At 33.7% G+C, this 24587-nt stretch overlaps 1 protein-coding gene across 1 annotated transcript in view; it reads right to left on the reverse strand.

Annotated features, from left to right (window-relative positions):
• Positions 1–24587, reverse strand: part of STAG1 (stromal antigen 1) — a 401833-nt gene that overhangs the window by 148400 nt on the left and 228846 nt on the right. The window contains exons 7-9 of the mRNA XM_041733757.1: positions 23496–23700; positions 8332–8483; positions 6452–6525 (exon numbers count right to left, since the gene is read on the reverse strand). Of these exons, the coding sequence (XP_041589691.1) occupies positions 6452–6525; positions 8332–8483; positions 23496–23700 (431 nt within the window). The remainder of the gene's footprint in view (positions 1–6451; positions 6526–8331; positions 8484–23495; positions 23701–24587) is intronic.

Here is a 24587-nt window from a genome sequence, read left to right on the forward strand (position 1 = left end):
CTCTCTCTCTCTCTCTCTCTCTCTCTCTCTGTGTCTCTCATGAATAAATAAATAAAAATCTTAAAAAATAATAAATAAAAAATAAAAATATATGTATTAATAAAAATAAAATAAAAAATTAAATCGAGAAAATTATTAAAAGTCAATCTTTCAATAATTTTAAGTCTATTTTTGTGTATGGTGTAATAAAATGGTCCGGTTTCACTCTTCTGCATGAGGCTATCTAATTTTTCCCAAAACTATCTGTTGAAGAGAGTTTTTTCAATTGGATATTCTTTCTGGCTTTGTTGAAAAATAGCTGACCATAGGGTTGAGGGTCCATTTCTGGGTTCTCTATTCTCCATTGATCTATGTACCTGTTTTTGTGCCAGTACCATAGTGTCTTGATGATTACACTTTGTAATATAGCCTGAAGTCCAGAATTGTGATGTCCCCAGCTTTGTTTTTCTTCTTCAACAGTTCTTTGGCTATCTGGGATCTTTTATAGTTCTATACAAATTTTAGGATTATTTGTTCCAGATCTATGAAAAAAAGTTGATGGTCTTTTGATAGGGATTGCAGTAAATGTACAGCTTCTTCTACATAGCATAGACATTTTAACAATATTTATTCTTTCCATCCATAAGCATGGGACTTTTCCCATTTCTTATGTCTTCCTCAATTTCTTTCATGAGTGTTCTATATAAACCAAAAGACAACCAATAGAATGGGAGAAGATATTTGCAAATGATATATCAGATAAAGGGCTAGTATCCGAAATCTATAAAGAACTTAACAAACTCAACACCAAAAGAACAAATAATCTAGTAAAAAAATGGACAGAAGATATGAACAGACATTTCTCCTCATACAAATGGCCAACAGACATGCAAAAAAATGCTCCACATCACTTGGCATCAGAGAAATACAAATCAAAATCACAATGAGATACCACCTCACATCAAAATTAACAGTTCAGGAAACAACAGATGTTGGCGACTATGTGGAGAAAGGGGAACCTGTTTACACTGCTGGTGGGAATGCAAGCTGGTGCAGCCACTGTGGAAAACAGTATAGAGGTTCCTCAAAAAGTTGAAAATACAGCTACCCTATTACCCTGCAATTGCAACAGTACAGATTTACCCCAAAGACACAAATGTAGTGATCCAAAGGGGCATTTGCACTCCAATGTTTAAGCAGTGCTATTTATAATACTCAAACTATGGAAAGAATCTAGATAACCACTGACAGATGAATGGATTAAGAAGATGTAGTATATATATACAATGGAATACTACTCAACCAACAAAAAGAATGAAATCTTGCCATTTCCAACAGCAGGGATGGAACCAGAGGGTATTATGCTAAGCGAAATAAGTCAAAGAGAGACGATCATTATATAATCTCACTCGTGTGGAATTTAACAAAACAGAAGATTGTAGGAGAAAGAAGGAAAAATAAGATGAAATCATAGAATGAGACAAATCGTAAGAGAATCATGGGAAACAAACTGAGGGTTGCTGGGTGTGAGGGGCTGCAGAGAGCAGGTAACTGGGTAATGGACATTAAGGAGGGCATGTGATGTAATGAGGACCGGGTATTATAAAAGGCTGATGAATCACTGAACTCTACCTCTGCAACTAATAATACACTATATGCTAACTGATTTTAAATTTAAACAAACTTAAAAAGGGAAAAACAATAGAAAAAAAATTTAAATAAAAATGAAATGGAAGCTACAGCCAATTTCCCCCAGAGCTGAAACTTTCTAGCACTCTATGATGAGTAGACTTGGTGTGGGCAGGGGTTGTGCTGGTCTTGGGGAGGGGCCTGCTACTCTGATTCTCAGGGGGATCTAACCTAGTAGAGATGCACCTATAGGACACAGGGGACTGCGCTTGGTTTAAGAGGCTCAGGCCTCCCCGGGGTGGCAGTTTTTTCATTGAAGTACATCAGTGCTGATCAGAGCAACTGGGTTCACCCTGCTCTCTTGTTTCAAGAGTAGGGAGCTCATGCCCACCACTCCTTAGTAACTCCTTACAGATGAGCAAAAAATCACCCCTGCTGTGTCCTCAGCTTCGTGAGATCCCTGCCTTCACCCTGTCTATGTCCGAGCTCTCTGCCTGCCAGGTGGCATCACATTCTTGGATTTTACCTCAGGTGGGGCTGTTTTGAAACTCCAAACTTCAGAGACCACCTCCCCACCCCAGGCAGGAACCTGTGCTGATCCTCTGAGGGAGGGTGTCATTGTGCTATGGCCAGTTCTGGCTTGTCCTAGAAAATATCACGCAACCACGCAACAGTTAGGAGTTTATGGTAAATCGGAGCACAAAGCCAGAGCTAAGGTTTGCTGCTCTCACCTGCCATCTTTGTTCCTTTGCTGGGGAAGGTGGCAGCTCATTGGTACCTGCTAGGTCTTTTGCCCCTGAAGAGGTTGATCACCTGTACCATATGCACTTCAAGTAGGAAAACTTTCTCCCCTCATGAACCACAGATCCCGAGACCATGCTGCCTGCTCCTCCTGGGTTTCCTCACTCCTTCCTCACAGAGAACCACTAAGGCAGATGACAGCCTCCTAAAATTTCAGATTTTACATTCCATTGCTTTTTATACCTTCCAATAGTCTCCATAAGCAGGGCTCCCTCTCCTCTATAGCACCTGTAATTCTTATCTCCCCCAAATCAACCTTCCATAGCTCCTACCTTCTACAATTCTACTTGTAAGACTTGTAGTTCTCTCAGTCCTCAGACTGACTTCTTGGGTGTTCATAATGATTTGGTATTTGTGTAGCTGCATTCAAGGCAGGAGGCAAGCTTAAGGTCTCCATACTCCTCCAGCATCTTAACTCTTCCTCCTCAAATCTCAATTTTTAAGAAACGTAAATACAACTGATACAAGACATGTGAAACCACCAATATTATAACCAACCTTATGCTAATACTTGTGGAATATAATTCAGTAACTCAGATCAATGTATCATTTTCATGTAAGATATAAAATGAACAGACTTGTATCTATTAAAGAAATCTAATTTGCACTTAAAAATATAAAGAAAATTCTAGGTCCCAATAGTATAATACCTATCTATCTGAAGAAAAATAGTAATGATATTAAACTCTTACAGAAAATTAAAAAGGAGAGACTATATTATAATCCATTCAACAAAGCCAGCATTACCATGGTACCAAAAGCAGTGAGAGACATTCAATAAAATAAAGAGATTTATCTCTCTTGAACACAGAACCAAAATTCTTAGGAAAATTCAGGAAATTATATGTAATATTATATAGAAAGAATAATATATCATGACTATGAGGGTTTTATCCCAAGAATTTAAGGCTAATATTTGAATGTCAACCAATTTAATTCATATTAACAGTCTTCCAAAGAAGAAAAACTGCATTTACTGATCTCAACAGATATAGAAAAGCATTTGACAAAATCTAAGATCCAATTCTAATAAAATGTCTTAGAAAACTAAGAAAAGAAGGGAAATTTCCTCAACTTGATAAAGGGCATCTATGAAAACCTTACAATTTAACAGTCTTAATGATGAAAGACAAATTTTGCTTAGTGAAAAAAGTCAGATGAAAAAATAACAAAGACAGCATACACTTTACAATTCCAAATTTATGAAATCCTTAAAAATGAAAACAAATCAGCAAATTAATAGCTGCTTGAGTATGGGGGTGGGGCTGACTGGCGGAAAGCAAGATAGGGAAGAATTACAAAATGGCAAGAGAAAACTTTTGCCATTTATCTCCACCCCTTGCTTTAGATGCCAGTCACAAAACCTAGGCTTTTTATTACCTGTGCTTCTGACCCACAGGCTACAAATAGGAGGTTCCAATCACCTCCTCCTTCCTTAGGTTCTTTTTAAAAATATATATATACTTCTTTATTTAAGAGAGCGCGGAAAGGAGAGAAAATCACAAGTAGACTGTGCTCAGCACAAAGCCTGACACCATGAGATCACAACCTGAGTCAAAACCAAGAGTCAGAAGCTTAATGACTGTGTTACGCAAGTGCCCCCTCCTTAGCTTCTTTTAATATGCTAGAGTGGCTCAAAGAACTCAGGGAAACAAATACTTACATTTACCAATTCATTAAAGGATATGATAAAGGATTTGAATCAACAGCCATATAAAGAGATACAAAGATAAGATATGGGATAAAGGAAAAAAATTTTTCACGCCCTCTATAGGTGTGCTACTCTCCTTGCATCTCCATGTGTTCAATAACCCAGAAACTCTCTGAACCTATTCTTTTTAGTTTTTTATGGAGGCTTTACTGCATATTTATGATTAACCAAGTCACTGCCATCAGCTGATTCAACCTCCAGCCCCTCCACCTCTGCCAACTTCCCAGAGGTTGGGGGGTAGGAATGAAAGTTCCAAATGACCAAATATATATTTCTTATAAATCATTATTGTATGACTGCATGACAGGTATATGGAGGTTCTTAATTTTTTATAAATTAATTTTTCAGGGTGATATCTGAGTGGCTCAGATGGTTAAGTATCTGCCTTCATCTCCGGTCTTGATCTCAGGGTCCTGGGATAGAGCTGGTGTTAGGTTCCCTGCTCAGTGGGGAATCGACTTCTCCCTCTCCCTTTTGCCCCTCCCCCTGCTTGTGTGAGCTCATTCTTTTTCAAATACATAAAATCTTTTTTAAAAATTAATTTTCGAATAATTCATTCCAAAAATATGTATTTATGTAAAAAAGAAGATATGAAACTTCAAACAATTCATACTTGAAGTAAAAGTCTTGGACACCCCCCCCCTTTTTTTTAGGTGAAATAAAGAATTTTTCACATAAAAAATAAAACAGGTTGAAGTAAAATGTTGTAAAATGAAGTAAAATATAACAGACAGAAACTCAGGAATGAGGAGAGCTGTATATGGTACATTTGTGAGTAAATATAAGCAGTTTTGTTCACTTATTTTGAAGTTTCCTAAAAAGATAGGTGGCTTTATTTTTTTAATTGGTTGACCTAGTTCCCCAATTCCCAAACTTCTTGAACTTTAGGATTTGTGTGTGTTGTGTAGTATGTGTAGTCTGTATCCCTATCAGGTTGCATAGTGTCTCTCACTGTCTTTTTTTAATCAGCTCTTAAAGAGATTTTTCCTGTGCAATTTTATCATTCAGGTTCTAATAGTTCCATTACCCATGAAGGAAGTTAAGTTCAAGTTTATTAAATTTGCCTAAATTTCCTAATAATATAAAAGGCACAATTTACTAGATAACAGTGAACTATTTTCTGGGTTGTTCAGTAGGGCACCGTATTTTTTTCCTTTTTTCTTTTTGACCTCCTTCACTCATTTCTCCTACCTATTCTGCTCTGGCAATCACCAATCCGTTCTCAGCATCTATGAGCTTGGTTTTGTTTTTTAAGATTCCACATATATCAGCACACTACTTGTCTTTCTCTGGCTTATTTCACTTAGTATAATGCTCTTGAGGTCCATTTATATTATTACAAATGGTAAGGTTTCAGGATTTTTTAATGGCTGAATAATATTCCATTGTATATATACTACAATTTCTTTATCTATTCATCCACCTACAGGTTGTTTTTATATTTTGGCTATAGTAAGGCTGCAATGAGCATGGGGGTGCATATATCTTTTTGAGTCAGTGTTTTTCTTTGAAAACCAAAAAGATCAAAAGGTATTTTTATATTTTGAATTAACTGAATTCAAATTCAAATTAATTGAAATAACTGAATTAAACAAAATGTTTAAGATAAAATGTGAGTTACGTTTCTTTTTTTAAAAACAGATTTCCCTGTTTTAACTAACTTTTTAAATTAACTGGCCAATTAAAATCTCAAATGTGTCTAAAAACAGTTCTCTATTATCTATCTACCTTAACACATATCATACCATGCGTAATTAACAGAAGGTAACAAGTATATGTATATAATTAATTCTCCATGAAGTACGCTGTTTAATAATGTAGTTGGTAATTTAAAAGTTCACAGAAAGACAAATTAAACTTGTTTGTCATGGAACATACCAAAAATACTTTGCTTCTACTTTCATGTATATAGCTGAAGGTAAAAAAGTGCTGTTGATTATTTACAGAGGTGCCCTTTTCTGTCAACTTTTATCTTCACAGAGGTATTTTTAAAAGACTGTTGATTAATCTGACCATGGAACAAGATAAGTATCACAGGGCAAGAAGTAGGACATTAAAATGTTTTCAAATATCAAGACAGTCACATTTTATTAAAGGCCATGTTAACTTAATGATTATCATATTAATTAATATTCCATCAGTACAAATGCAAGTATACTGAATGTCTCTAACAATATATGTTCTGAATTTTTAAAAATGTGGTAATGGTACAACTTCCTTCACAAGAACAGTATGACATTTATTTAGCCTTTTCATTTTTATAATTATCTAGGTCTACACAGAAGCAATAAATTAAGTTAAAAATCTAAAGTGATTTATAAAATTCCTTACCGGTATCTATGAACAAATATACCCTTAAAAATAGAGTTCATCATATTTTCAATTTCATCCTGGTTTTCCTGTAGCTGAAATAAAAAAAAAAAATTAATCCTGATTTTATTTGAAATGCACAGTTTCAGTTATTGTAATTCCCGGTTCTTCTTATTCTTAGTAATTACCAGTTCTTTTTTCTCACTTATTATTCAACAGATGTCTGAAATTACTTACTTCAACAGCTTTACTACACTGATGTTAGAACCTTTGTCTCTCTTTACAAATACACACAGTGACTAACAGGAGTAGTGTTGCTGTGGTCCCAAATACAACCTGCTTTGGAAAGAAGCCCCTATTTCTATACCTCTTCTAACAAAGTCAGGTCCCTGGCTTGTTTTGCCTCTTTTTGTAACAGATCATCCTTGATTGTAACATTTGCCACAGTAAAAGAAAATATTCTATCTAAAATATCCAAACGTTACTCTCATCTGTTTAGCTCATAAATGAGAGTAGGCCAAGTTTCCAATTTAGAAGGTAGACTAGAAGATAAGAAGGACCCTCATTAGTGGCGGAACGCATGGAAAAAAAACAAACAATACAGTAATGATATAAGATTCAGGTAATACTACTGAATAAAGTTTGAGCTTATTCACTGCTCAACAGGAATAAAAGCAATGATATAAAATTACATTCCAAGTGATATTTTTTATAACCTGTTCTGCAGTTAATACTCAGTGAAATATTTGCTTTTATTACAAGAATGTGAAAATAAAACTCCTCCTTCAGACTTCTTTCGCTATATGCTTTATTTCAGGTTTATGAAAATAAAGTTGGGAATCCTTACACAGTAAAAAATTCAAATTACTGCAACTTATTTTAAGTTCTAAAAATTACTTTTCCTGCATTTATTATATAAAAAATTATAAGAGACATACAGTTTGGTTAGTAGTACTTAGTAATATACAACTCCAAATTTTACTTTCACAATATTTCAAGTATAGTATTTATTATCATTTTAACTGTGTTCCTTAGAAACTCATGTGATGAAGTCCTAATGCCTCAGTACCTCAAATCTTATTTGGAAACACGATTGTGGCAGATGTAATTAGTTAAGATGAGGTCATTCTGGATTAAAGTGGGCCCCAAATCCAATAGGATTGGTTTCTTTATAGAAAGGGGAGAGTTAGAGACAGATACACAAGAAAGTCATGGAAAAAACGGAGTTATCCTCCACTTCTAGCTTATAGAACCATGAGACTATAAATTTCTGTTCTTTTAAGCCACTCAGTTTGCTCTATTTGTAACAGTAGCCCTAACACCCTAATAGACTACAAATGATAACTTAGACATAAGTTTGCTGCTTCCTGTTGCCTGTACAACCCATTATTCATTGATAATTTACTTACAGCAATATATTATTCTTTCTCCAAGTTAAAATACAGACTATACTGTACATTTAAAATTTTATTTCCTAATGGACAGATTAAAAATGTTATCTACTAAAAAGCCAGTTTAAAACACTTTCAGTATATGAAAATCTCAGTGTAAAACTGGGACCAATTTTATTCACAGAAATACTTTATTTATCACCTAGTACGAAGTCTTTGGCTTCCTTCTGGAAATGCGGCTTTGCTGGCCTCCAGCTCTGATCTTAGTATTTATTATGCTTTATGAACTCACAGCTTGATAATCCTTCTGAGTTACCTAACCTCCAGATTACCTTCTTCCAAAAGTAGGATTGTTTTAGGATTTTCTTCTGTCATCAGACAGCATTCAGATAATAACTGGCTGACCATTCCAGGTTAATTTGAAAAGTCTGAGATCACATAATCTAACTTAAATAAATTTAAAAAATGCACATATGCCTTTTTACAGATAGTATGAAACATGAAACTTACCTCTTTGCGTTTCTGAAGAAGTAGCTCCAACCTTTCATTGGCTCTCTTCCCAATCATTTTATTTCTTTCAGCTTCATATTGTCTTTGTGTATTATCTTGATGAATACTGAGGTTTAAGGCAACATTCACCAATGCAGTCATGAGCTTCATGGCTATGAAATTAAGGAAGATGATGGTATATACCTATTAATCAGATCTTTATCCATAAGATTACAAATTTATAATGGAAATGGATGAAGGAAAGAAATGACTCAGTTTCTATGTTTTATAACTCAGTCATAAATTAAAAAATGAAACTTATTTTACAGAAATAAAGTCATCATCTTAAGCTGTTTTTCTGTGCCTCAGTGTCTCTATAGCTTGGTTCATTAATATTTCCCATTTAAAAACAGCCTCAAAAAAATAAAATAAAATAAAATAAAATAAAATAAAATAAAATAAAATAATAAAATATAAAATAAAATAAATAAAATAAAATAAAACAAAATAAAAAAACAGCGTCATCCTAATTATCAGTAAGAAAGATTTAACAACTCCTCTTCCCCACCATCAAATATGCATACTTTAGTAAGGGCGTACTAATCGTGTCTATTAGAACTCTCTTCTGACCACGAATTCTGTGTATACACAATTGCTTTTTCAATACCTTTATTTAGACACTTCAAAGATGCCTTAGATGTTTACAATCAATTCATGATCTTTACTCAGAAAGATGGGTTTTCTGCTTGCTGTTCCTCACCTCTGTGAATATAGCATAACCTTCAAACCCTGAAATACATATTCTATCAAACTCATTAATTAAAAATTTATCCTGTGAATTTCTGATTGACCTATTTTCCCATACTGTTAATGTACTTTTATTTTTAAATTTAAATTCAATTAATTAACATATAATGTATTATTGGTTTCAGAGGTAGAGGTCAGTGACTCTCAGTCCTATATAATACTCAGTGCTCATTACATCATGTGCTCTCAATGTTCACTTGTATTCGCAAATCTTTAAACACTTTCAAACTTCTATTTCAAGTCATCTAAGAAACAGGTATGACACAAACCTTAAACTTTTCTCTATTCATATTTATTTTCATTATTGAAATGATGATAGTGTAGAAAATATCGGAAAGGAATAAGAGAGTTTGTGCAGGTAAAGTAACTTCCCTTTTTTTTTCTTCTAGGTTATTTATTTATCTGCAAATATGAATGAATGTACAGTTATAAAAAAATGAACCAGTGTTTTAGAATACTGATCTGATTATCTGCAAACATACCCATAACTATATATATAAGCATGCGTTTCTCTTAAAACTTCACTATTTCCCTTTAATTACACATAAATATACATCTTATCTGTATCTATTACCTACACATACACAAAATTGTTAACCTGAAACTATCTGCATTTTTGCCAATTCCATATTAATAATGACTGCTGCCCTTCAGCTAAAATAGAAGATATAAGCAAATGTATTTAAGTTAGTGACCACTTAGAAATACATTTAATTAAAGTATTTCTTAATATACAGTGTCTCAAATAGTAAACAAGAAATATTCTTGCTTCAAAATACAGTCTACTGATTTTACAATATTTCACACATTGTCAACAGGATATCTGATGATACTATGAAAGTTAAAACCACTTTTTAAACTAATCTGTATAAAAAAGAGAATAGCTCAAAGACAAGAGGGATCTGGGCCATTTACACTACCCAAGTCAGAGATAATAATGTGACAGAGTTTGCCCTAAGGATACAAAATCATACCAATGGAAAAACAAAAAAAAACAAAAAAAACCAAAATCATACCAATGGAGCTTAATTCAGTAAATACTTCCAGATCCTCAAAACAAAATGACTTGTAGATGAAGGAGTCAGAAAGCATTAAAATTAACACGAACCCTAGCTGGGATTCACTAGAGGAAACCAAGACACAGAGTTCTTCAATTTAAAGACTTTTGCTTTTGGTGTGTCTTGGTGAACTCAGTAGGTAAGCATCTGCCTTGGCACAGGTCATGATCTAGAAGTCCTGGGATCAAGCCCTACATTGGGCTCCCTGCTCAGCAGGAAGTCTGCTTCTCCCTCTCTCTTTGCTCTTCGCCCCAACTTGTGTGTGCGTGTGCACATGCTAGCTCTCTCTCTCTCTCTCTCTCTTAAATAAATAATTTTTTTAAAAAAAAAGGACTTTTGCTTTTAGCTATTTATCTCCTTGTAATCCCAGATCCCAAACTCCCAATTGCCATTGTGTGTAATGACCCTCCTCCCATCCTAGATACATAAACATAAAAAATCAACATACTAAAGCAAATAAAAATGCAAAATGATCAATAAATTTTCACAGAAGTATTAGGATAGAACACTATTTACTGAGATAAAATGCTTATTGATCTGTAAAACTTAAGCTTTGGAAATTTTCATTTCACATACCAACATACTAGCAAATAAATAGCTACTGAAGAAAAGACTTCTAATTTAATGACACAGACATCAATGGGGATTGTGATATCTGACTGAGTCCAGTGAAAAAGACTCCTTCCTGCACAGAGGGAACACTAATTAAATTTTACTGGTATTTCTAAAGGAACTATTTTATGTATTAATAATCCTACAAGAATTCAGCCTGGATTCTGTGACACCGGCTTTGAAACAGTCTCTACTTGTTTACCAAAGAGAAAAATACTGTTTTAGCCTTTGAATTTTAACTGGTGGCTATAGAATGGCAAACTTATTTAAGTGCTGTGCTACTCATAATATGGTCTGGAAATAGGTGCTGACCACAAATACTTTGTTAACAGTTCATTATCAGTACAAATTTGCAAGTAAGCTTTTAGACATTTTTATAACAATCTGACAGTGATCTTAAGTCCATGGACTCCAATAATAAAATGATACTAAGAAACATATACTTCATTTTATTCCATTTCACAAAAGTATTAGGTTGTAACAGATTGGTAATTAAAAAACTAGTCTTTTACCACAGAGAGTTCAATAAACACTAATTTAGTGCTTCCTTACTCATTTATCAATTCAACATGTACTTAGCACTGTTCCATGAATTAGAAGTACAAAAGTGAATGAGACAAGAGTACCTGCCTCATGATTATTATATTCTAGTGTGGAGCAGACAATAAACAGATACAGAATATACAAATGAAAAAAAGTATGTCAGTTAATGAAAAATCTATAAAGAAAAATACGAGATGATTTTTTTAAAGTATAGTAAAAAAAAAATAGAGTAAAAAGGGTAGTCAGGTAGGAAGCCTCTCTGCAGAGCTCACATATCAACATTGAGGAAATGAGCATATGATTATATGACACAAAAGTGTTCCAGGGAGAGGGAGTAAAAAGTATGAAGGTTATGAGATAAATTGTTATGATGAGTGCATTCATAAAAGAGCAAGGGATTTGGTGTGGCTGAAGCACAGAAACAAGTGAGGGTAAGGAAGAAATCAAGAGGCCACGTTACGAGAGTTCTACTAGGATCTAGTTATGACTCAGGAATTAAATTTAAATGAGGTAAGACCCACTGGAAAATATAGTGTGAGTGGGAAATAGTCTGATTTACATTTCAAACTGTTGTATGAACAGATTATAGAAGAGTAAAAGTGGAAAAGAAAAAGGGAGACCAAATAGAAGACCAAAATATTTTGCCAGAAGTCTGCAATGATGATTCTCAAGTTGTTGGCTTTGAGCAACTCAGTAAAGCAATACTGGCTTAGATTAAAATGGTCTCATTTTGGTAGAGAGATTTTGAAGGTAGAGCTAAAAGAAACCATGACAGATTATAACGTAGGAAATAAGATAAAAGAAAAGGCAAGGGTAATTAGAAAGCTTTGTGCTTATTAGGTATCTAAGTGGAATAACATTTGGAAGCCATCATCAAAGTCATTGTTATTGGGGCTCCCAGGTGGCTCAGTCTGTTAAGTGTCTGCCTTTGGTTCAGTCATGATCCCAGGGTCCTGAGATCAAGCCTGAGATCAAGTCCCGAGTCTGGCTCCCTGTTAAGGGAGGAGCCTGCTTCTCCCTCTCCCCTCTGCTTGTGCTTGCTATCTTTCTCTCAAATAGAAAAAATCTTTTAAAAAAAGACATTGTTACTTAGAGCCATAAAACTAGACAGTACATCTGACCAATGAATAAACTACTCAGCCATCAGAAAAAATGAGCCATAATTTATTTGATATTTGTTATATTTGAAGGTATTTGGTTTTTTCTGTTTTTGTTTTTTTTTTGTTTTTGTTTTTTTTTTTTAGGATTTTTAAATTTATTTATTCATGAGAGACACAGAAAGAGAGAGAGGCAGAGACACAGGCAGAGAGAGAAGCAGGCTCCATGCAGGGAGCCTGATGTGGGTCGATCCCGGGACTCCAGGACCACACCCTGGGCAAAAGGAAGGCATTAAACCGCTGAGCTATCCAGTGATCCCCAAGATATTTGTTGATGAATACTTCATTATATACTTCACAATTCTATCAAGTATATACTAATTATTCCTTTTGTACATAGAAGAAAACTGAGCCCCAGATCAGCTAAGAGACTTGCCAGTTACACAGCCAGTAACTGGCAGAGACAGAATTTGATTACAGGCAGTCATGCTCCATAGTCCAAGTTCTTAAGTACTACATCATACTGCTCTCAATGAATATGTATGTGCCATTATATTCATAATCTCTGGAAAAAAATATATGAGACTGGCAACTTTGGTTGCCTTCAAGGAAGAGAATTTGATGGCTGAGAGCCATGGGTGGAAGAAGGACATTTTACTATATAGTTTTTTATTCTGAATTTTAAATCGTGGCTGTATTACCTCTTCCACTATCATTTTTTGGCAGAAATAGTAAAACTATGGAATTGGTTTTCACTTTATTCAGTAAAGAGAATAAAAACAAAAGATTAAAGGGCTTAAAACTTGAGTTCTGAGATAATTCAATCTTTACAGTTTAGCTTTCAAAGATCCACTAAGACAGTGTATTCCAGAAAACAAGTGAAGATAGTGATTTCAGATGGAAGCAATAACTATGTCTACTGAGAGAAAGATGACGTTTGGGAGCTTCCCAGTGATTTGGACAATAAAAGGTAATTGCTGACTGCAACAAAAGCAGAGGCATAATATGGCAGAAAAAGAAAACTAATATGGCAGAAAAGAAAGAGTGGGTTTAAAGAGAACAGGAGGAGAGTAAGTAAAGATATCAGTTGATGATGAACAGAAATAGTTAAAATTTGCCATAAAGAACAGTAGAGAAATGTGAATGTAGCTAGAAGGGAATGGGGAAACAAGGGAGGATGTAATGGTCAGTCTTACTGTCAAATAATTCAATTATTTAATCAAACACTAATCCAGGTATTACTGTGAAGGTATTTTGTAGATATGGTTAACATCTATAATGTTGGTTTTAAGTAGAGGAAATTACCTTCAATAATGTGGTGGGTTTTCTCTAGTCACTTGAAAACTCTAAGAAAAAATACCGAGGTTTCCTAGAGAAGCAATTTCTGCCTCAGGACTGTACAACTCCAGCCTGTTTCTAGCCTGCTGTTCTACCCTACAGATCTCAAATTTGCCAGCTCCCATAACTGTGTGAGCAAACTCCTTCAAATAAAACTTCCTCTCCCCAAACATATCTTGGTATATACATACATACATACATACATACATACATACCAAGATATACATATCTTGATACACATACACATCTTGGTATGTATGTATATACCAGTAAGTAAATATATCTCCTATTGGTTCTGTGTCTCTGGAGCGCCTTAACTAATAGAGAATGTTCCTAAAAGATAAGCGTTTAATGCCATATTAGTATAATGAGAATTATCTAATAAAAGTGGGGAAACTGAAGTTGGTAGAGAGAAAACATTGAAGAGCAAAGTTCTTGGGGTGGAAACCAGGGGTCAGATCCACTTCACCAGGGCAAGGATCGACCTTAGAGGTTAACAGTAATAAGAGAAAACGTAGGGTATATGGGCAAAGCTGCACCTAGGTAAGTAGGTCTAATCCTTGAAGAATTCTGTTGTCTCTATTAAGCAAGCAAAAAAATCAGCTAAGTGTGAAAGTAAGAAAATAGGGATGTTACAGGTTTGAGAAGAAGGTATGAAATAATTCGTAAGTACGAGTATCTACATAGTAGAATACTCTAATAGGATTGCTAGGCAACATTAAAGGCCCACTTATGAGAAAAATCTAAAGCCCAGCCATTATGATTTTATGTTTTTCTTAACTTTCAGCTGCTCTGGTACAGATATGGAGGATAGGGTTTTCCAAGGAGGTATGATGGAGGGAAAGAAAGGCAAATATATTGAGGGTGTGAGGAAGGGACATGACTGTAATAAATGTGGATGAAAGGATCTAAGCTAGGAAAGTGGGGGAAGTAAAGATATGAAGGGTGTGAAGAACACCAAGAATAAAGCATCAAAAGATTTAAAGTCTCAACAGAAGAAAAACTATACTGGAATTGGCAGCATAAAAGGAAAACACCAAAACAAAAAGAAGTGGTTACAGGCAAATGGGATGGATGAAATTAAGATTGTAGACTCTTTTAACCAATATACAACAATTTACATTTACATGTTCCTAAACATAAAATTGAAAACTAAAAAACACCATTTATATATAATGATACCTACTATACTTCTGAAAACTATCACTGTAATGCCTTAGAAGTATGTTCAATAATGGGACAAACTATATTTTTAAAAGAGGGACGATATACTACTCCTTCTTTAGTTTTATAAAGCTATTTTAACAAACAAAAAGGGTTACAACAAACATCTACTTTATAAATGATCAAGGTTTTTAAAAAATTTTTAATTTAATTTAATTTTTAAGTAAACTTTATGCCCAACTTAGGGCTTAAACTCAAAACTCCAAGATCAAGAGTCACATGCTTTACTGACTGAGCCAGCCAGGTACCCAAAAATGGTAAGAGATTTAACCAATCCCTCTCTCTCTTGAAAATCCAATCAAAAGAACAAAGAGAAAACAAATAAATTGAGAAAAATATTTGTAAATCCAAACCACAATATATTAATATATGTGGATGCAAAGGAGAAGGATGAGCAGAGAGCATACAAATCAAACCCAATGGTCAAAAAAGTAATTACAACTATGTATATCTAAAAGAAAAATAGGGGCACCTAAGTGGCTCAGTAAGTTAAGCATCTGCCTTTGGCTCAGGTCATGATTCCAGCATCCTGGGACTGAGCCCTGTATTGGGTTTCCTACTCAGTGCGAAGTCTGCTTCTCCCTCCCTCTGCCCTTGTGCACACAATCACACATGCTCTCTCTCCACATAAACAATACATTCTTTTAAATTATAAACAAATAAATTCTTTATAAAAAAATAACAGAAAGGAAAAAAAATTTTTTTTTAAAAAGAAAAATAAAATAACTATTTTGCTCTGCAGAAGCCAGAGCATTCAGGAATTAGAAGTACAAAGTTCCACAGAAGATGGAAAGAGGTAAGCTCTAAAAATAGTTTTATTTCAAAGTCTGTATAGTAATTTATTAAATCCCAAAATATCTACTTCAACCTCGGGAGTCAAGAAATTTCTCCATCATACACCCATCTTGGAAATCCAGAAAGTTTATTCCCCCAATAAAATGAACCAGAGATTTGGAATCATCAGATACAGAAGAGGGATATATGTGAATTGCAGAGTGCCCCGGATGCTGCTTCACCCTGCCCAACTCCCAAATGGTACAGAGCAACTGTACTGAAAGATCCTTCTGCAAAGAAGGTGAACTTCTCCATGGAAAATAATTATCTATAGCAACAGTTTAGGGTCTACAGTGAAAATGTTAGCTGACCACAAGACCGTCCTATAGTGATGCTAACCAAAGAAGACAAAACCACTGTCTCACTCTGTCAAACACAACACATTCTCTCTCTTTCTCTCTCTCACACACACACCTTCCTTCTCTGGTAACTGCCTTTTTCATGTCTTACTCTTCGAAATAGTAGAGTACCAAGAAGCAGATATTTGAGGAAAGTCTCCAACATGAAAGAGAGGGATAAGAGCAGAGAATCAGAAGATAAGAGTAGGGTGCAGAAAAAAACTTCAGAATAATAATTAACATTGTCAAAGAGATAAGAGAACAATTTACATCAGTGAAACAATGTTAAAAAGAAAAGAGTTGGAAAATGAGAAACTACAAGAGATTAACAATCCAAGCAATAGATAATGATCAAAGAGTGGTAAGTATAATGTATTGGAAAAAATATATACACACATCAGGGTATATCACCATGATATTTCAGAAAACCAGGATAAAGAGAAAATTTAAAAGCTGCCAAAGACAAGAAAAATTATCAGAGTCGAAAGTTGAAAAAGCACTGGACTTCTCAACACAAACACTGGAAGCTAGAGGAAAAATTTTGAAGAAAATTAAAAAGGAGGATAAAATATACTTTTCAGGCATGTAAAGTCTTAAATATTATACTTCCCAAAAAAAACCCCCTCCTCAAAGCTATCAAAAAAAAAAAAATAGCCAAAAAGGAGAGAATAAATTAAGGAAGAAAGCAAAAGATGATAGGGACTCCAATAAAAGACAAAGGATCTAACAATGTAAAAAGTTAAATAACTTAAAAGACATTCAGATTGTGGAAAATGAACCTGCCATATCAGACATGATTATAAAAAATAAAAGCACAGAAAATGCATGCTACAAAATCAATCCTATTATTTGTTTTAAAATAAAACAAAAGTGGGGGTGCCTGGGTGACTCAGTCAGTTAAGTGCCTGACTTCACTGCTTGGGTCATGATCTCAGGGTCCTGGGACTGAGCCCCATGTTGGGCTCCCTGCTCAATGGGAGGCCTGCTTCTCCCTGCCGCTCCCTCTGCTGTGTTCTCTCTCTCTGTCAAATAAATAAATAAAATCTAATTAAGTAATTAAATTTAATTAAAACAAAGTGGCACCTGGGTGGCTCAGTCAGTTAAGTGTCTGCCTTCAGCTCAAGTCATGAACCCAGGGACCTGGAATCCAGGCCCACCATCAGGCTCCCTGCTCAGCAGGGAGTCTGCTTCTCCCTCTCCCTCTGCATGCTCATGTGCTCTCTTTCTCTCTCTCTTCAAATAAGTAAATAAATCTTAAAAGAAAAGGGCTCCTGGTGGCTCAGTGGTTGAGTGTCTGCCTTTGGCTGGAGACATGATCCCAGGGTCCAGGGATCAAGTCCCACATTGGGCTCCCCATGGGGAGCCTGCTTCCCTTTCTGCCTATGTTTCTACCTCTCTCTCTCTATGACTCTCATGATTAAATAAAATCTTAAAAGAAAAATAAAACAAAAATCCTCATAAATATGCATATGAGAAAAAAAACAGGGAAATACCACATGTTCTGGGTACAATGATGAGGTGATATAATTATGGCTGTTTTTATTTTTCTATCTTCCTCCTTTTCTGAATACTCTATAATCAGTATAGTAATTTTATATGCACAGAAAATGTTTAAATGTACAACAAGAAAATGTCAATGAAAAGTACACAAAAAATTTTCTCAATTTCTCTGCCCTCTTTAAAACTAAACCAAGTAAGCTTTGTCATTCTACGGCAGTTATAATATCAGACAACTACTGAGTGACTTGTATATATTAAACACATAATATGAATTCATTTAAGCCTTACATTCCTATGGGATGAGACTATTAGTATAGTAGTATACAGATGAGGAAAGTAAGGCACCAAAGTTTTTTGTCTAAATCATCAACCTAATGAATAAAAGATATGCCATGTTTGTAAAGTGATTTTAAATTTTTTTTTTTTTTTTTTTTTTTTTTATTTATGATAGTCACAGAGAGAGGCGCAGAGACACAGGCGGAGGGAGAAGCAGGCTCCATGCACCGGGAGCCTGATGTGGGATTCGATCCCGGGTCTCCAGGATCGCGCCCTGGGCCAAAGGCAGGCGCCAAACCGCTGCGCCACCCAGGGATCCCTGTAAAGTGATTTTAAAATCAAGATATCTTTACTGGTCCCCAAAAGAAAGCAAATTTTCATACTTTGTAACAGAAAGAAATAAATCTAAGAAAACGAAGGTTCTTTAACTAGAAAACACATTACTAAAACACATAACTAGAAAACACATTGTATTTAATATTTGAAAGAAATATTTACAAATTTACATGAATAAATTAAAAACATTTTAAAGTTTATTGTATTTTATGAATACTGTTATAGATATAGTAGCATTCATGAATTTGGTCAATTATTGGGCATTAATCCTATAAGAACACCCAAAGTCTACAATATACAAATCCTGGAAAACTGGAAAGTATTATCTCTAGAGTAGAGATAAGAAAAAAAGGTAATAAAGTTTTTTAAAAAAGTAAAAGTAGGGGATCCCTGTGTGACGCAGCGGTTTAGCACCTGCCTTTGGCCCAGGGTGCGATCCTGGAGACCCGGGATCAAATCCCACATCGGGATCCCGGTGCATGGAGCCTGTTTCTCCCTCTGCCTATGTCTCTGTCTCTCTCTCTCTCTCTCTCTCTCTCTCTCTGTGACTATCATAAAAATAAATAAATAAATAGATAGATAAATAAATAAATAAATAAATAAATAAAGTAAAAGTACAAAGCAATGAGAAATTAAGTCTTTAGAAGAATAAAATAATGAATCATAAGAAAAAAATATGTAAAAGATTATTTATCCTATAATCTGCTTTTTGATGATGCCAAACTGACCTAAATTTTTCAGGTCCTAACCATAGAAACCAAAAATATTCTGTCTAGTCAAGAGATTAATTGAAATTAATAAAGAGAATTTGGGACCTACAAGCTAAGTAAAATGAAAAAGCATGCTACTAGTTTTCTTAATAGTTTTTGAAAGATCTAATTTGTTTCTGATTTCCCCACCTGCAATGTCTTTTATTACTAAAACAGAGTAGGTCTTCAATATATTCTGAGTAAAAACATGAATGAAGTGAAACATTGCCAATGCTATTAGCTCTTCTTGTCATTACAGAATAATAGGAGCAGCTTACTAAATGTCAGGCACTGGTCCATACCCTCCTGATCTCTTTTAAAAAGGTAGCTATCATGATCTTCCTCACTTTGCATGTGAAGAAAATGAGGCCAGGTAGATAAAAGGATTTGTCCAAGTTACCCAACTAGTGAAAGACAGCAAGAGATATGGATCCGGACAGTCTGGCACAGAACCCATTTTTTGAACCACTGTATTATACGGTTTCAGCAACTGAAAGCCAAAGAAAAGATGCCTATTTACTGAAGCAAAATGATTTTCTGTCTATGACTGGAGAACAAAGCGATTTCATATACAGTATCTTTCCTCAAACTACATAAGTCCAGAGATTCTGACGTGGTTAAAAATATTAACAATGAATCATATGTCAATATAAAAATCAACTATATGTAAACATAATAATATTAAACAATAAAGTATAAAGAAATGTTTACTCCCTCAAGGGTCTGAGAGTGACCTATTGTTAACTACTAGTGAAGCTGGGCCTCTCAGCATAGTTAGGCCACTTGACTATTATATGATGATCTTAACTACATTTTCTAATTTTCCCAGAATTCACTTTAGAAAAAATTAGAATCAATTACCATGCTATTATTAATACAAATTTTGTATTCTTAATCTCCCTTTGTTGAAATTAGCATTTTCACCTTAGCAGTGAGTGGTAGTCAATATTAATCTATTTATAACATCATAGAAAATGATATAGGTGAGGAAACCGCAAAAAATAAAAAAATTAAATCAACATTACTTAACCTGTAAATTGCCATCTACCAAAAATTTAAAATCAACACTCTGTAAAGTATTGGCAAATATTTTTAAAGCAAATGTCTAAAACTAATTTAACTATAGATCTGAAAAAACAGACTCTGAGAGTAGAATTATCTTCATAATACCAAACAATGAAATGATAAAACAGGAGGAATCCTATCTAATTTTGACCTTGGTGGGGAAAGAAAAGAGATTATTTCCTCATGAAAATTTTATCAAACTGGGGAATAAAGAAATTGTGCCCAGTCTCAGATTCTATATTCACCAAAATAATGACAAAATGTTACTTCTATAAATTGTATCCACAGTAAATCCAACTGAGGTGCTATTTAGAACAGAAATAAGGGCACTTAATTCTATAAATTAATAGTTAATGAAAACTGTACAGCAATGTGAAGCACTAGGTCAAATGCGAGAATGTTTTAAAATTCCAATTAAGATAACAGAAAAAAAATGGAAAATATAAAATGTAATAGCTAGCAATCTGTCTCAATTTATTGACAGAAAGAATTCTAAGAAAAGGGGAAACATGGTTTACTTCCAAAGGAAAAATGAGACTACTGTTAACTGTAGAATAAACAGACCTAAACAACTACCGAATGATGAAAATTTTTAATAAAAATATGATTAAAGTATACAATTAAAAACAATGCATAAACACTGATAATAGGGACACATATTAAACTGAATAAGCAAATGAGTTATTTGGAAGATCAATTAAAAGTACTACTGATAGGACCACTCTGATGACTCATGAAGCTCTGGAACTCATCGCATCTGTACCCTACAGAACAACTAACCTGATTGTCTCTCTTCTCAGCTAAGATATAAGCAATGTCAAGGAGCATTTTATTCCAAAGCCGATAATCATATCTGGCCATAACTGCCTTGTAACTGTCCATGCACATAGTCTTTGAAGCAGAGGATTAAATGTTCCTGCCCATTTTATCTAGTCCCCAAGACTCGTCCTGCAAAGTGAATAAAAATGATTATCTTTTAATCTACCCCTTGCATACATATCATTAAAAAGAGAGAGAGAGAGAGAAAAGATGAGAACAACAACAACAAAAAATTCCTTAAAAATATGGATAATTTATTATCCAGTCAGGTCTTAAGTTCTCAGCAAGATCTCTGTGCTTTGTTAAAGGTGACTGACAAGTCCTACATTTTATGAAACTGAGTCTTGAAAGATATAATAACTGTAGACATAGCAAGTATAGTAATATTTTGAAGTAAATTTGAGAATCACTTGAGAAATGTTTCCACTTTTTAAAAGATCAGTATAAACATGTTGATTTCCTTCCATTTTTCTTGATATGTGATCTAAAAAAATAATTTCAAATTCAAATAGGCTAGATGATGATATACAAAGCAGTTTAAAAAGCTATCATGAACACTGATAAACTGTGGGGAAAAAAAGGCAGAAAAATACTGGAAGGAGGAGGAAGCTACTCAAAAGGGATAAAAGGAAAGCTACAATTAAAATATATTTAAGTATATGTAAAATAAGCGTATATAGATTGCCAGAAGATAAATATAGGGAAAACAACACAACAATAAAAGTCAGTGAAAATGGGCCAATGGAAAGGAGAGGTGAAATGGACTATTATAAAATCAGTAAAATACAGTAATACTTCATTTACATGGCAGTGGAGGACAAATGCAAAAGAATCTTAGAGTGCATTTTTCAGGAAAGACATTTTAAAAGTAAAAATATTCTACTTATTTCTACAATATGTTATTCTTTCTGGTGCATTTACTATCCACCTGACAACCAGCTAAATGGGCATTACTGTACATAGAGGAAAATAAGTTGAAAACTCAATGGAATATATGAAGAAAAAGAAAAAAGCAACTCAAATGGAGAAGATACTAAAAAAGTCATGAAATTAGAAAGAAAAAATTGTGTAATTTTCAGATAATTTAAAATAATAGTGTATTTGCAATACCTTTTAAAGAATCTTGGGTACAAGATCTCTTTTCTTCCTAATAACGAGCAAGAAGATACTCTCAAAACACAGAATTTAAACTGTTTGATGTTTGTTCTGTATAGGAACTTTTTCAGCAATAAACTTTTTATTTTACCTTTTGAAAAAGATAAAATTGGGTAGATCTTCCTCTTTTCCTAATACTAGGGAAAATGTTACTCTTGATAATGTGATTCATGTTTATTTTACATAGACATGTAACTAAGAAGATAATGGATAGGAATATGGATTAAATAAGAGGAAAAAAGGAAATGAAAAAAGTGGAATGGAAGAAAACATGAATGACCATAGGTAATATTATCATATTGGCTTCAGGCAGCAGATTAAGCCAGAAAATGATAAGATTTTTAAACCACCGGTTATCAATGTGTATTCCCCAAAATATCAGGAAACCTAAAATCTGTTAGACTCTGGAGGTAAGGCCATGTAATCTGTTTCAATAAGCCCTGCAGATAATTCTGGTACTTGCAAAAGTTTGAGAACCAAAGATTTAAATATATTTGATAAATGAGAAATTTAATTTAAATGCAAAATGAAATACGATAATGAAATTAAATCTGGTAGTCATTGTAATGTGTAAGATGAATACAAAGTTACTGCTACTAAAAAGGATGTATTCTGGGAGTATTTACACAAATGTGCATGTATACACGTGTGTGCTTGCTCTACATCACAGATGAAAAAGAACAGTCATTTTCGGTAAGCACAGTTAAAGCAGTTGAGGGAAACCAGAACAATAGCTAAATTATTGAAATTGACTTGTTATGGAGAAACAAGGAAAAAATACATATACTTGGCTGAGAAGTTCTCTAGATAATTCCAAAATGAAATAATAGTGAAAACTAATCTGTCAATTCTTCAGATTATCTAGCCTATCTAAATGAACTGATTTCAGAGATATTACATCGAGATAAACTTAGGTTATTATTACATCAGTAGGAATAGGAATAATGTTGCTATGTAGCAACATAGGTAGAATTGTTTCAAATATATAAACAAATAAATACTTATACATTTATTTATAATAATGAGCAATAAAACAATATAATAAAGTGAAAATAACACCACTATGAATTTAGAATTTCAACTACTCATTTTGGGGTTTACCGAAGAATATGGTCTAGTGGACTCCTAAAATCTCTTGGATTATAATATAATGATGTATTAAAATTATTAAACATTAAGAGAGAGATTTGCTGAAATTTGCCAGAAATTTTCAGGTTTCATTCTCAGGCCATAAAATGCCAGTTATCAAAATAGTCATACATCTTACCTAAACAGATAACACAAGCCATTCAGATGAATTTGGGGGAGGGGAGGGATGGTATTTTTCAAGAGCACAGTAAAATTAAATTAATATTTAATCTAAATACATTTTAAGTGCAATAGAACATATTTAACAAAACTAAATAAAACAGAAATAAAACATTGGTTACTTACCAGCAAGGGTACTTGTATGCCTAAAAGCTCTGACCTGGGAGTCTGACAAACCAGTCAAAAGGGAGATTACTGTGTCCATCATATACTCATCATAAATTATGCTATACTGACACTGTCGAATCAGGACTCCAATAAATTCACAGAAGTTTGAACGAAACTTTTTCCATTGAGGTCCAGGCATGGTAAGGGGATAATCACCACTGTCCTAAAAGGAATAAAAAGAACATATTAAATTTGACATATGATATCAATTTGATTAAAGCTTTTTTCCCTACCTACAAAGTAACTTTTTTTTTTTCAAAAGTAGATGTGGATATTGAAGGTGACTTACATAAGTACACGGATAGTTTTGTATCTATTGTTTCTTTTTATCTTCCACAATAATAAATAATTCATGCAGTGTGCATAATTATTATTTAGAACCAAGTATTTAATTCATTATTTTAAGCCAACATTCAAAAAAGAATGGTTCCTATGTTGTTACACTTGGGTCCTGGTTGAGATACTTTGAAGTATAAACAACAACAACAAAAAATTAAAGAAGTTTAGACTAGAAAAGATATTTGCTACTGAATTCAGATCAAACTAATCAGCATCTTTCAATTATTTAAAATAGAATTTTTAAGAACTGAAAATTTCAAAAGTGTATTTCATTATGAAATACAAAAATAGTATTTTGTATCTGAAACTGCAACTCTATTTCTTCCAATTTTATGAAAAATGTCCTATTAATTTTCTTTTATAGAGCAGATTTATTAACTTTTCAAAGAAAAGAAATCTAATATCGGTTCTTGGTATTATCAGATTGTATCATTTTGTTTAAGCATGAAACTGGATAGGGTAATGGGGTGATGGGCAGTAAGATGGCTACTTGATGTAATGAGCACTGAGTATTACATGCAACAGATGAAACACTAAATTCTACCCTGAAATCATTAATACGCTACGTTAACTAACTTGAATTTAAATTAAAAACAAAAACATAACATGAAACTGATATTGAATCCAACTGGTTAGAGGTGCCCTACTCTAGACTAAAACATCTTGGTAGAAAAATATAAATTGACAAAGCATTGAGAGATTCTTTGAAAA

Source organism: Vulpes lagopus, chromosome 19, assembly GCF_018345385.1.
Source record: "Vulpes lagopus strain Blue_001 chromosome 19, ASM1834538v1, whole genome shotgun sequence".
Classification (NCBI taxonomy): Eukaryota; Metazoa; Chordata; class Mammalia; order Carnivora; family Canidae; genus Vulpes; species Vulpes lagopus.